Raw genomic sequence first — 15,219 nt, forward strand, 5'->3', positions numbered from 1 at the left:
ACTGCAAACACAAATATCCTGATGCAGTGCATCTTCATTAGGGGTTGTGTGATGTAGTTACCATGCAAATCCCTAACATATACTGTACTGCAGAGCATCACTATTGGGGATTCATACTGTTGTCAGATACAGTCATGTAGTTACCGCAGTGTGAATTTCTCTAATGGAAGCAGGGCCTATTCTTCAGAAAACTAGAAGTCGGGGCTACAGCTCCCAAAATTCAGAAGCTAGTTTGGTTAGACCCACCTTAGCGCGCTCAGTCCGTATATCTAGGCTTGCTTGTTTTTTGCTGGTGGCTTGGGGAGGGGCAATTATATTTTGTTTTTACCTGCCTCAGCTGCATTTTTCGCTTTTGTAAAGTGTCATGATTGTCTTAATTGGAAGCCAGACAGGTTATTTTTTACTCCATGAAGCCCAGTGGTAGAGTTGGATTGAGTGGTAAATGGGCTTCCCCATACTTAGGACCCTGACAGGCTTCTTTGACTTTACAACATTATTGTGTGTGTAATGCATTTTCACTCTCTCTGCTGGGCTGAATTCATTATTTGCGTCTGTCATGCTGCGCTGCTTCAATCGATAGCGCTGCCTTCTCTGTCTAAAAAGCAGCGCATAAAATAGTGGAGACAGCAAGGCTTCAGATGTTAGAGGCCTTGTTAGCTTTGTGAGTTATGGAGAAACTGCTCACAGGATGTAGCCAGCAAAGTGGGCGATGTGCTGCTCCTTCAGTCATGGCCGTGTCGCCCATGCTGTTGTGGCTAAAGGTCTGTCATAAACTCATATTATCAGACACTTATAATTCAGCTATGAAAATTTACTCCATAGGCTTAAGTGTGGTAAATAAGGTCACCACCTGGTGATATCCTGTTATTTTTAATGGGGGATTTTAAAAACTTTAAACAAAGTTTTCTGATATAAAATATCACACCCATGAGTAGTGTAAAGACTGTGTGATGGGTTGGATCACAGAAACCCCCTTGGGGCTGCCAACTGATGTATCCAGACTACTTCTTTCCCTGCCAGTTTGGGACTCCAGAGCCCTGCCTGGCTGTGCCAGACACGCTTGCAAGCCACAAACACAGACCCAGGTCTGAAGCACGTCCCACAAATTGCAAGCTTAACTGAAAGCAGCTTAAGAAGTGTTCCTGTCTTTAACACTCAGATGCCCAGCTCCCAACAGGGTCCAAATCCCAAATAAATCCATTTTACCTTGTATAAAGCTTATACAGGGTAAACTCAAAAATCGCTCACCCTCTATAACACAGATAGAGATGCACAGCTGTTTGCGCCCCCCCCCCCCACCTCCCCCAGGTCTCAATGCATACTCTGGGTTAAATAATAAGTAAAAAGTGATTTTATTAAATACAGAAAGTAGGATTTAAGTGGTTGCAAGTAGTAACAGACTGAACAAAGTGAATTACCAAGTAAAATAAAATAAAACACACAAGTCTATGCGTAATACAGTAAGAAAACTGAATACAAATAAAACCTCACCCTCAGAGGTGTTCCAGTAAGCTTCCTTTTACAGCCTAGTCTCCTTCTAGTCTGGGTGCAGCAATCACTCATACCCCCTGTGGTTACTGTCCTTTGTTCCAGTTTCTTTCAGGTATCCTTTGGGGGTGGAGCTGCCATCTCTTGAGCCAGTTGAAGACCAAATGAGGGGTCTCCCAGGGGTTTAAATAGACTTTCTGTTGTGGATGGATACCCCTCCCTCCCCCTGTGTAGAATGCCAGCTACAAGATGGAGTTTTGGAGTCACATGGGCAATTCACATGTCCATGCATGACTCAGAATTTACAGGTGGCAGCCATGGTTCACATGCTACCTTGAACATCCTCATGTAGACTTCTTATGTGGATCCGAGCCTTCCAAAATCCATTGTCCATTAAGTGCTTCTTGATTGGGCACTTAACTTGCAAATTCCTTTCTAAAGAATCTGTCCAAATGCCTTACTAAGGCTATTTAAAATCAAACAAATACACAGCCAATATTCATAACATCGAATACAATAATGACACATGCATACAAATAGGATGAATATATTCAGTAGATCATAACCTTTACAAAGATATGTTACATGGCACATGTAGCATAAAACATATTCCAGTTATGTCACATATACATTCATAAGCATATTTCCATAAAGCCTTAGGGGGTGCACCGTCACAGCCTGTATTTGTGTTCCTCTGGCAACACTTGGTTTCAGCTGAGAATGCTGTCTTGCTACATGTGAATTGATGGACATTTGCTCTTACTGCATAAGGGAAGCACTGTTTTCTGGGGGGCGAAAGGGGGTAATTGCATTTAACACCAATTACTTTGGTGTACAAGCTGGCTACTGTACACACCCTATTTTTAATCCTAGAAAACAGCATGCAGGTTCTTAGCATGCAAACATGAATGATCAGATAGATCTAAGGGACTCCTGGGCTGTCTTTGCAATGATTTGCAAACTGTACATTCTATTTCAGGCCCTAATGGCAGTTGGCACCATCAGTCTGCTGTGTCAGTGTGCCATGATCCTCTTAAGACGCCTAGGGCTGGATTTAAAAATAATGGCTCAGTGGGCAAATTAATTGAGGTGTTCTAGTAATAGGGCCCAGTGTAGGAGGTGAGGAAACAGGGAGCTGGAAAGGTAGATGCAAAGCATGGCAGCCTGAAAGGGAGGCTGGCTGGAGTGATGGAAAGCTGTTGCTTTCCCTATCTCTCCTCTCCCCGGGCTCCCACACCAACTTTCCCTCTTACAGCGCTGTCCTCAGAACTCCCACATGTAAGCCTCTTGCCCCAGCAGTCTGTACCTCCCACACATCTTTGTCACCTTTCCCCATTCCCCTATCAACTATGCAGCTTCTACTCCAACACCTCCCCCACCTTGTGCCTGCACTAGAGATGCTGCTAGGAGGGGGCCAGACAGGAGTTGCTAAGATAGTTGGGGATTAAGCTGCTCTGCTTTCTAATACCAGGCTTGCTGCACTCTCTGAGCATAGCAGTCCTTTTTCTGGGAAGTGGCCAGAGGGCGTTGTTGGCATTTGTGACTTTGCCGGCCCTTGGCCCTGTGACAGGAACATTGAATTTTTAATATATTTGCACAGGAATTCTAAAGGACTCAGCAGGAGCTATCACAGGCAGCCAAGAAATCTAAACAATGAGGACAAATCCTTGTTCATTTGGAGAAGGGACTAAGTTGGGTAGATAAAGGCCCAAGGTGAAGCAGCGAGCCAGGAGAGAATAGTTAGGTTTCATCTACCAATAATAAAATTCACCCCAGCGTCTTTATTGCTATCAATAAATTAACTGTTCTGTAAGAGAGTATTACTCTTTTGCTTGAAGTGTGTAGCAATTTCTTTTGACATCACAGATGCTCTGCCAATGCATTTGTAAAGTGTTGTGCTGCAGGACAATGAGGGAAAAGAATACTGCCTCAATCTCTTTGGAAAGAAATTGATGAGCATTTGTAGCAGTACTAACCTCCTGGACACCTTACATGGAAGAGACTGAATGTTTAATGGAGTTGTGTCTGCATTAGTGGCCTCTTATCCGGAAATGCACCACTCGAATACAGCATCTTTGAACGTGTGTAATTGTATACATTACTTTATAAGTACAACCACAAAGGAAGCTAAACCCCGTTGTACAGTAAATCTTACCAATGATTTTTTAGTAAGTTTCACTTTGAAGCTGAAGGTCTCAGAAAATACAGTTGTCTGGTATGGTATGAAAAGACAACTGAGAATTCACGTGTGAATGAGGCAGTGAAGATAGAAAGAGAGAGCTAAGTACCAGAGAGGGTGGTGGGGTGGGAGGAGGAAGAGGAATTTAAAAATATATTCTCAGCCTCTTTAAAACAATATTGAGTTTATTTATTCAAAGGACAAAAGAGGAAGATGCAACCATTAAAAATAGCTTGTGAACAAAGAAAGGTGAAATATTAGCATTTGTTTTTCAATAATTGCGTTTATTTAATATGAATGAATTAGCATTCTTCCCAACCGCCTGTGTCATCACTGCCCCTTTATTATTATTGGTTTATTACATATAAGAACTTTCCATGCCTAATCCGTAGTGAATCATGCCACCCATATCTGAGGAGATATTCACAAAGGATTTCATGGCTTTATGCAAGTTTATAGGGCTAGATAGGCAGGAGACTTACTTCATCCCATTTCACAAAAAAAGCAACATTAGTAGTAGTAGTAAAATACACAATGTCATTAGCTTACCCCAAAATCATTCACAAAAATAAGCTCCTTCCTACCAGGTGGGTATGGAGAGAGATGGATATTGCAGTTTCATTTTTCTAATGGTTCCAAGATGTTCAGGTTCTATAGTGATAGAGGTGCAATTTATAGATAAATACCTATAGATGCCAGGAGATTTACCTATTCTGGTGTGTTTCAGGATTTGGTATTGCAGACTTGTATCTCATTCAGGATGTGAGCAGAATTGTTTTGAGGTAGAGAGATGACCCAGGAACGTTGCAGGGAAGGGGATTTGAGAATGAGAACTGCCATACAGGATGCAGCTGGGACTGCTGCAGTGGGGAAGCAATTGATCATCCAGCTTAAATATACTGAAACTGGATTCAAAACCAGGTTTCAGTATAGCTGGCTGGCATATCAGGCCAGCTCTTCAAAATTGGGATGTTAACAGCACAATACCTGTGCACCCAGTCTGGGCCTGCATCTTCCACAGCACTGTTTTGTCACTGACTTACCTCACTTCAGCTATTCCAGCTTCTGGCTATCTCCTGAGCAGAGCCTGCTGTGCTCGCAAAATTGTTTCGGATCTCACAGTGCTCTAGCTTGAAACTTCCAGACTCCCTTCTCATTTGTGACCGAAGCCAGATTTGAATGGAGTTATCCAGACACTGCATCCCAGAGAGATACTGTATTGGATGTAGGTATCTCATGTTGCAAGAGCATTTGGCACTGTGTTCTCTTTCACATTTTTCCTAGGCTGGTTCCCATTGCATTCATCTCACACACTTGCATCTTACATGTGTTGAGAGTGTCTTCCTAAAGCATAAAAACATGTCTACTGAATCTAAAGGTAAAACAGCATAAAAGGTTCATGGATAACATGCTTTGGATAGGAGATGGGGCAAGGAGACCAAATTAATATAGTCAGTTTGTGGCTGGGAGTCTGAGAGCATCTCCAACCGGCCTCATAATCCTTCCCTTCGGTTTGTTTGTGTGGGGAGTAAAGATGGTTGAGCCTGGTTGCATATGCTCTCGGCAACGGTATTAAAGCTCTTTGAACAGCTGGGAGGGTTTTGCCCTGCTGGGATTTACTGCCACGTGGGAATCCTCCTGATTTAGTAAAAGTGATGTTATGGCATTATCAGATAGTCGTAGTTTGCCAAACGTTCCTTTCTGTGCTTGCTAAGAATGGACCCTGCCAGGCACCAGGGCAGCTAGTAGCCATGGCTTTGGGATTCGTGGTGAAGCGCTACCGCTGCTCTCAGACCAGCTCTTTCTACTATCGGTAGGTCCTCTCATTTTTTTTCCCCTCGATTCTTTGTAGTACGAAGGTGGAAAAGAGATAAGATAAATGGAAACAAATCATGCAGTGTTTTCACTTTCTCATTCACTCATTCTACTTAATCCTTGTTTTAAAAAAAGTGGGTGATTTTACCCTGTTTGAGATTTGAGAATAAAATCTGTATTACGCAATTCGCTATTAAGGAGTGACTCACTCAGGAGCACTCATTCAACATATGTCATTTCTGTCTACATGTTGGAGAGTGCCAGGTGGGGGAGGAGGGGATGAAGCAGGTTGTCTCTAAAGAAATGTCTCATTGGTCATGTTCTAGTGAGTGTTTCTCTCAGCCACTGCTTTCAGGTCTTATGTAGCTGCTTTGTTTTTCAGGAAAAATTGAACAAGCCCACAATGTTAAACTTCCTGTCATAAACCTTCCCTTTGTGGATACAGACTCTATCCTGGCTGCCAGTTCAGGTGGCCCCTTTATAAACATCCCCCTTCATGGCAGATGCATTTCTGTAACCCACAGCGCACTCTCAGGCATGCAGAAAGGAGGCTCCACCCTACATAGTACATTTCCATAAATAGCATTTAAATGAAACTTTATAGTTAAGTATCTGCTTCAGCAAAATAAAGGAGTCTGAAATGTTAGCAGTAGGGACTATGATTGTCAGAGGAAAGATAATGTTATGATTGTGAAATTCTGCAGGATGTTCCTTGGCACCATATGAGATTTATGTTAGACAAGCTGTGATCTGTACGGAGAGAGAGCTCGAAGGGCTTTGAAATTAAACATACATGGTTCAAACAATGAGTTTAGGGCTTTGGGTAGGGCCCTGCAATTAAACAAGATCTGAATCTCTGTGCTCAGAAAGAGCAGAGGCTCTTGTTTACATTTGAGTTCTGTTCATTGTCAACAAATAAACTACAGTTTCCAATAGTGAATAAACAAACATATAATAAAACTGGTTAGACTCCTAGAATTGTTGACCAAGTAGTGGGACATTTTGCTAATTGATAGTTGGAAAACCAAGCAGGGTGTGGTGCCTATAGAATGAATGCTTGCCATGGGAATCCACTGCTTCAGCCCTGGTTGAGTGCACCTGTACTTCCGGACTGAGATGCTGTTGCTGACTTTAGGGTTCAGTTCAGCGGACCTGGGATTCCTAATTGCAATGTTGAGCAGAAACTCCACCACACAGGAATCCAGGTTCTCTCTTGATTTTGTGGATAAGTATTGAATTAATCCTTTTGATCTTAGGAAGTATCTCTATTACTGCATCGGTGTTGTGTTGTGGATTTTTCTGAAGCATACAGGCATAACTTTCTGGACAATTTTTTAATTTGAGGACAGTTGAGACAAATGGGTTTTAGTTGGGTGACTGGGCTGAGCAGAATTCAGCTCTCCTTACTAATATAATTCTAATCAATGTTCTTGAGCTTTACTTTCATTTGTTGATGAAGAAAAAATATTATGGGATTTTGTTCCTTCAGTGCTGTACTTATTTAATGTTTGGTTTTTCGATTATTGATATTCCCGTGTTGGCTTTTGGAACAATATAATGCTCTCCCTAGTATGCTGAGTAATTGAAAGCCTTTTGTACTTTGTAGCGTGGCTTTTAAATAGGTCAAAATCAGCAGGACAGCTTCATTACCAAAGCAATTAGGTTTTTAACCCTTTTCCCCCTTATGCTTGCTAGAATACAGTAGTGGCTCATTAATCGATTACTGTGTGTCAGATGCTGCCATTGGAAGCCTGAGGTTTTCAGTTCCCAGTCTCCTCTACTCACAACTGAAATCCTCCTGAAAAGGAGAACTACTGAATCATGATGTGCAAGGAGACAGGGTCAGATTGGGGTTGGAGTTGTATGGTAGTGTTGCTGGAGATACCTTGTCAGTAGTGGTGGGATTCGGCAGCTGGGTCAGTAGTTTGGGGCATTGTCAAAGCTCTGATTGAGGAACATGCATACTTCACTATGAGGACCACTCCCCATCAGCATTTGGAAAGAGGTGAGAAGTTGAAATGTTTTCCCTCACACTCTTCCTACCGCTACTTCTCATGATAGAAATGGTTGGTTGGTGGTGATGCATTTTAACCATGTGTTCCTTTATGTCGAGTTTTTACCACGTGCAGTAGATAGAAGAAATAGTAGGGAAAAGGTTAATCATTTAAGGTTCAGTGTAATTGAAATCGGGATTTGGGTTGTTAATGGAGCTGTTTAATAGAAACAGATTTGTGCAAACAACCCTTCCCCCACGCTGGGCCTGCTTGATCTTCCTGTTTATAGTAATCCTGCTTCTCTGGGATTACCTCTCTCTTCACAGACACTCTAAGTAGTACTCATTTTTCCAATAGCTTTCCATCTAATACGGGAAAGGCTCTTTTAATCTGGCATCATCACTGGACATTAGAAAAATAAGTGAGCGGCTTTAAGTTATTAACTGTGTGTCTAGGCCAGAGAGGTAACGGGGTGGGCAAATTGTCTATTTTATTAATTACAACAACAGAATGTTGGATGAGACTTTTTAACAGAAGCAGAAAACTATTTTAATAGAAATAAAATTTATTTCTATTGCAATTGCCTCTGACTAAATTATGTCCCGAGCAACAGTATCATAGATACTAAACAGTTTTACTAATAAATGAAAAATACATTGTAACAATTGCAGATGCATTCATTCACTTTTAATCCAACAAGCAACTCTCCAGTATCACTGTGGTGTCAGAATGAGGTTGAGTTTTAATCAGTTGATAGTTGTTTGCCTGGCAGTGCTGAAAGGAACCAATCACCAAAAAGAAATCTGTGCAGGAGAAAATAGAGTCACTTCCAGGAATTGCTAAAACTTATTCACAGCCCCTCTCCCCTGACCAGACAAGACCATTTTATATTCAAGTTGATCTGAGATAAAAGCACGTTCAAAATTAGTAGGCTAAAGAGAATGCTGCAGAGGAAACAAAACAGATGTGTTAGTAAAAAATTTAGCTTGCGAGGTGGGATATGGTAAATGTCTCCCAGTGGGGGAAGATCATATGTGAAGAAAGATAAATAGAACTTCTGTGATGTATTTTTCTTCAGCCCCCACCCCATTCCTAGTAGGCCACTGGCTAGCGGTTTTTTAAAGATATTTTTCCCTCCTTGCCATTCTTTACCATCTAGGATCTAGTTAACTTGTTAAATCCAAGGAAGAGCAATTCCCTCCTTGCTTGAAAGGTCACCTTTGCCTTGTTGCAGAGCATGCTCCCTGAGCCCTGCTGGCTGCTGCTTCTCCCTGCTGTCTTCCAGCTCTAACCTCCTTATAGATGCAGCACCATGGAAACAGGCCCAGTGTTGAGCAGGCTGCGCACCGCCAGGAACCTTGTTTGTGTCACCTGAGGGGCAAGATCCAGCATGAAGGACGAGGAGAAGGGATATTACTAAACGTGTATGGATGGAGTAGCTTTTCTTCCTACCAATGTTCCTGCCTGGCTTAAAATTCATCTGAAACTTTTAACCAAAGGCTTGAGATAAAACTACTGCTGGATTTTGTGCATTTCTTCCTCTGCACAGCTGGATTTCTTTTCTGAGATGTAGCCCAGAAAAAGATTTGGAGAGGCTGTGATGTGGCACCACTATGATTTGGGGGTGCACTGCCAGATGGCTGTACAATTGCTTCATGTAGGTGCGCTTGATTGATGTAAATTAGAATGTGTTGGCCATTTAACCCTAGGATGCTACAAATGTGATGGCTTAATCAGGATTTGTGAAAAGTTGCCTTGTTTTGGAAGGAGTCGTCTGTCTTCTCCTCACTTCTGACCACCCCATATTCTTCTGCTGTGAGCTGTTGGGGCTAGAATTAGCTGTGGGCGCTCTCAGCCAGTTCCCTGGCATCATTCACTAAAGGACCTTCTTTTGGAACTGAATTTGCTGAGAATTTGGGAGAGTTGCCACTTGGGTAGCCAAGTGACCTCAGCAGTTCTTTCTTTAGAGGAGAAATTTAAATTAGAGAGAGGATTTTGCATAGAATAATATTAAAGTGGTGCATTGTGGTGTGTTTATTTTAGACTTGCCCTACCTAATTGCAGCAAGTGTTCAATTATACATGGCTGAGGTTTTAGGTTTTCCTTGGTACAAGCTGCTGCTGTAACCTATTATAAAAAAATCACAGTGCAGACAAAGTGCTCATACTAATGTTGTCAATTTGTATTTGAAATCTTTTTTGTAGCATCCATCTTATCAGAATGCAGCTGTTCCCTCTGTTTAGATCATTTTAATATATTTAATGTAACCTACATTTTCTCTGAGAATGTCTAAAGATCCCATGTGAATCAACCGGCATGCCAGAAGTAGCTTATCTTGTGCAAAACTAAAATGAGGTGAACTCTGCTTGCTTCTTAATATATTTATCCTTCATGGTATCCATGTCTTGGTAAGCTGCCTTAGAACTGGTGAAGATGGAAACAAAAATGCATTTGGAGAAGGCTTCCTATTTTCAAATATCCCTCAATAAAGCTGCTGCTATGGTATTGAGAGTTTAAGATTTCTTTAATATTATGAAGTATTGGGTTTTCATAAAAAAGAGTTTCAAGGGGAAGTACAATTTTTCAGAGAGTAAAGCTGCCAGCACAGCTAACAAAACCTTCCCAATCCTTCTTTGAATAGTCATTGGTAAATGTTTTTGCTTTGAAACTAAGGGCTTGTTTACACTTAAAACGCTACAGTGATACAGCTGCGCCAGAGTAGCGCTTCAGTGTAGACACTACCTATGCCAACAGGAGGGGATCGCCCATCAGCGTAGGTAATCCACCTCCCTGGGAGGCAGTAACTAGGTCGACGGAAGAATTCTAGCATAGTCTGCATGGGGATTTAGGTCAGCTTAACAATGCTGCTCAGAGGGGTGGATTTTTCACACCCTTGACCCATGTAGTTAAACCGACCTAATTTTCTAGTGTAGACCTGGCCTACATTGTGGCCCAACTATGATGGGAAACCTTGGTGAGAAAGTATTGCTTTAAAGTGCAGCTCTACTCTGAAAAATGTGTGCACTACTACTCACGCATCTGCTCCTCCTTATGCTTAGTCTTATTTGCTGTGCATTGCTGAATTGTGATATAGGGTTAAGCATGTTTTTACTGTTCTTATCCCTGTTCACGCTGCAGAATCAAATGCAGTAAGAGAGAGACCTGGATTCTATTTCATGTTTACTATCAGTCATTTCATTTACTAAGTTCCAGTTACAGGGATGATCAGTTAGACATGAGTAGCCCCACCAAAGTAGTGCCATTGAAAGCACAATTTTACCTGCAGAACCTTTTATTCCAGGTAGTGATGCACAAGGAGAAAGGAACCTGAGGTGATAACATTTATTCTGGAGTCAGAAACCTGGTACTTCACAGTGCCACTTTGACAGTAGACTGCACTAGATCTACTTTATTTCACGCAGGTCTTGTCTACACAAACATGTAGGTCACAGCAAGCTGGGGTGAGAGTCTACTCTGCACTAGCCTGCAGCACCAGTGCATGTGTGGACCCTCTGCTGCACACCCAAATTACTGTAGTGCACTTCAATCTACCCTGCTTTGAAATAGTAGATTAAAGCACACTGACAAGTTTGTAGTGCATGGCATCAGGGTCAACATGGACACTTGGTGCCTGGCAGGGTAGATTTACACTCCAGCTTGTCACAAACTAAGTTTTTTTTGAATAAACAAGCACTAACATACAAGTATCACATGGAAACTTAATTCTGAAAATATTGTAAACCATTTGACATGCAAAACTGGTCCCAAAACTCTAAAGGTGACAAGTTAGCTGGAGGTGTGTGTCTTTGAGAAGTCAGCAAGAGCCAAAAGGGGACTGACGGAATTTATTTTCTTTAGGGTTATAAAGTACTTGTAAAATTGTACAGACTGGTTAACTCATCAGTCTCAATCTTCCTTTTATTTCTGGATCTTGCCAAATCTTGTTCAGGAGAGGTCTCCCTGACCCCCTCTTATTTTTCCCCATTTGTTCTCTTTTTCAGGTCTCGTGGACTGCCAAAGCTGAAAGAATCTCGTTCACATGAGTCTTTACTTAGCCCGGGCAGCGCAGTGGAGGCATTGGATCTTGGGATTGAAGAGAAAGTCTTTGTCAAACCACTTCACAGCAGTATCCTTGGACAAGACTTCTGCTTTGAGGTAAAGAAACTCCACCCCATAAAAGTACAGATTGCATGGTGTGGTCAGTCAGTACGCATCCCCAGTGTGCACTGTTTTGTGATTTCCTAAGTGAGTGAATAAATCCGTTTTCTCAGACACTTGAGGTTATGATGTAGACCATCATCGTAAGATTCTAAAGTGCTTGGGGCTAATGACATCTATCAGTAAATGGGAAGAAATCTTTTAAGTGACTATACTCTTCTAATTGAATGTCTGTGTATCTGATACATATCTAAGCATTTGTAATGTGCATGCAGATATATGGCTTAAGCTTGCTTGTTTCACTCCTCATAATCTGAATTCTTTTACAGTACATTTTAAAAAAACAGTTAAATATGACCAAATTGAGAAGTCAGCTGATAAGAGCTCTGCTCCAAAAGCCCTGTTCTGGCAGGTTATTGAGGAAAAGCTTGAGTAAACAGAGGCCTTGCAGGTGTCCGGAAGGTCAACAAACTTGAACTTTGTCAGGCAATCAAGGGATTAAATTCTGTGGCTCAGGGCTTCTGCTGCCCACTGGCCTTCTCCCTCGCTTCCCTGCATTCATATTATGGGGCTGTTAGCAACAGCACCGCGGCTGATCTTGGTTACCAACATACCATGTGAAGAAAGTGGCCTCTAAGTTAGAAAGGTCTGTAAAGTTAGTGGAAGGATACTAAAGTTATATTACATAAGTGTGCTTTTAAATTGGATAAACCCTACCTAAAACACCTGTCTAAAGTTGACAGAATGAACAACATATTATCAAGTCCTACTTCAAGGCCATCACGCTCAACACCGCGTCATGGGCCCACTTGGTCTTCAGTGGAATTATGCCTGGGATGAATATGGCTCCAGGTGTCTAAATCCCTGACACAAAGATCTGTTTGCTACCTTGAAAACTGCTCTATCAGAACTCCAAATATATTAGTCTCATCCCTTTTCCTTAAGGGAACATGTTCAAAAGCTGTTCCAACTCATTTCAGAGTAGTATCTGGCTGGGAAAGCATTATCTAAATTGTATCTGTTGTGTGGATATTGATCTCAAAGGCCCAAAGAGTTAAAGGTATCTATAATCTCTTTCACTGTCCAACATTAAACAGAGATAGGTAGGTTTGGGGTTATTTTAAACAGAGGCCTTGGTTTTACTCAGTAACTTGACAAACACCCAAAAGCATTTATTCAAATGAAAAGTTTATTGATTAAACAGAAGAAGGAACAAGAAATCAAAGCAAGCATTTGTATTGAAACTCAGGTTGAGTGATTATGCAAAAACAAACTTAGTCAAAACCTTTAAAGCCTTTCTCCTTTTGGAGGCAAAAGATCAGTCTCTTATTTTCAGAACAACTTTTCTTTGATGAAAAGGAAAGGGTTAATTTTACTCCAGCCTTGATGTGTAGAGTGCATTTACTTATCCTGGGCTTAACAGATAGACACAAGGCAGAGGAGAAAAGATGGGTGAAATAAGCTTTTGCTGATTAGTTACAAGAGGGTGCTTTTGGCCGGCAAGTCAACCATGACACCTGCTACTTGGATCCCAATTTACGATCTGGTCAGGGACATCATTTTACTGGATATTTTCTTCATAGACAAGGCAGGCTTGGATGAATACAACATATAGCTGACTTCAGGATTCGATGAAAAGCCAAGAGGGTGAGAGAGAGAATAGGAGAAAAGAAGGGAGGGCATAAAATAATACCACAAAGCCGGGGTTCTCAAACTGGGGGTCGGGACCCCTCAGGGGGTTGCAAGGTTCTTACATGGGGTAGAGCTGCCAGCCTCTACCCCAAACCCTGCTTTGCCTCCAGCATTTATAATGGTGTTAAATATATTTAAAAACATTTTTAATTGATTGGGGGTGGGGGTCGCACTCAGAGACTTGCTATGTGAAAGGGGTCACCAGTAAAAAAGATTGAGAATCGCTGCAACAAAGGAAGGGGAAATGATGCAGGATCTTACATGCCCCTGCAATGCTGGCAATTATATATCCCTGCTAATGGGCTTGAGGACTGGATGTCACAATCATGTGATGACTTTCAGCACTCACAGGTGAAAATAAAGTACCTTGAACAAGATTAAGGCCAGCAGGCCTTCCTCTCAGGAAGAAAGTCCTTTAGATGAGTCAAGGTGAGCTGGGATGAGTTGCAGTGCTGGCAGTTCGGGGGATAAGCTGGGACTCCAGGTGGGATGGGATATGAGAGGGAGAACTGAGCTGAGCTGATCATGTCTTTTTTCAGTCTCTTTAAGAAAGGGTAAAAGCGGGTGTCATAGTTCATCTCCCTCGTTATTTTGTCCACCTGCTAGGCCTCATATCCGTCACACCAATTTTGGTCTATTAAGTCTGGTTCCACATCTTCCGTTTTTAGCAAGCATAATTTCAACAATCTTTGGATTATATCAACATGGCCTTTTTGGTTTAGATTAATCAATCTTCTTTGTCTGGTTCTTTTGCACTTGTTACAGCATTCCGAATTATAAACAACTTGACCTACTTTTCATGGCTTTTGTAACATCTTATGAACTTTCACATACTTTTTACATCTGAGCTCACAATAGAAGTATACTTTGTAGGCTCAATAGTCACAACATAGCCCATTGGCTGAAAGCATTTCCTATTCTGCTTCAATCTTCCTGGATAGATGGAAGACAGCTGGCAAAACAAATGCAAAATGTAGTGCTAAAATTTAGTCTTAAAGTGGTTTGCCCATGCTCATATATCTGAATGGGAAGAACAGGGAGAGCTGGCAAGGCCAAATAAAAATTAAAGCAAAATGCGACTGTCTCCTAATATGCACAAACAGAGCTAGCATCAGTTTTGCTCCAAGTGGTGGTGTCTCTTCCAAAAGCAGAGTCAAACATTTTGGCTGTTTCAGCCCATTGATGTGTATAGTACCCAGAGTGTGCACTTCTTAGCTTCCTGAAGACAGTATTTCCAGTGACATCCAGCAGGGATTTTTGGGCATCAGACCTTTCATCAACATGTGACTCTCTCTCTTGCTACACCTGCTCTGTTAATGATCAGATTGTCTGCCTTGGGGACTTAAGGGGATATTGCAAGTATCTAGAGGCTGCAGTTCAGTTAACATGTGCACAAATTTCAAATTGCTGACTACATCCTTATTTTACAGTCTCTCAGAACATTTAGGTAGAACAGTGTATTCCCCTTCAGTTTTATACCCATCTGAGCTGAGGTGTTTTTTTTCTCTGCACTCTGTGTCCTTTTCAGGCTTGTTCCATCCCGCTCCCATATTTTGCTGCCTCTTTCATATTTGCTCTCAATGCTTGAAAATCACCTATGACTTTTGCTCCTTTTTCTGCTTTGCTGTCTTACCAAAACTGGACCTATTGTTTGTGTTTCAGGTAACCTACTCCAGCGGCAGTAAATGTTTCAGTTGTTCCTCTGCAGCAGAGAGAGACAAGTGGATGGAAAACCTACGCAGGACAGTGCAGCCTAACAAGGTAACAGAAGAGGAAGCTGCAAGAACATTAACACCAGTAAAATGTACATGACATGACTGGATTCTTGTCCAGATGACATATCAAACCATCACAGAGGTGCTCGCCTATTTAATTAGGTTGATCACACCAAAG

At 41.7% G+C, this 15,219-nt stretch overlaps 1 protein-coding gene across 15 annotated transcripts in view; it reads left to right on the forward strand.

The window, feature by feature from the left end:
• RASAL2 (RAS protein activator like 2) overlaps positions 1–15,219 on the forward strand; it is a 313,872-nt gene that overhangs the window by 265,141 nt on the left and 33,512 nt on the right. For all 15 annotated transcript variants that reach the window (XM_039484239.1, XM_039484235.1, XM_039484236.1 and 12 more), the window contains 2 exons: positions 11,478–11,631; positions 14,989–15,087. In XM_039484239.1, the coding sequence (XP_039340173.1) occupies positions 11,478–11,631; positions 14,989–15,087 (253 nt within the window). The remainder of the gene's footprint in view (positions 1–11,477; positions 11,632–14,988; positions 15,088–15,219) is intronic.

Source organism: Mauremys reevesii, linkage group 8 (genome assembly GCF_016161935.1).
Source record: "Mauremys reevesii isolate NIE-2019 linkage group 8, ASM1616193v1, whole genome shotgun sequence".
Taxonomy (NCBI): domain Eukaryota; kingdom Metazoa; phylum Chordata; order Testudines; family Geoemydidae; genus Mauremys; species Mauremys reevesii.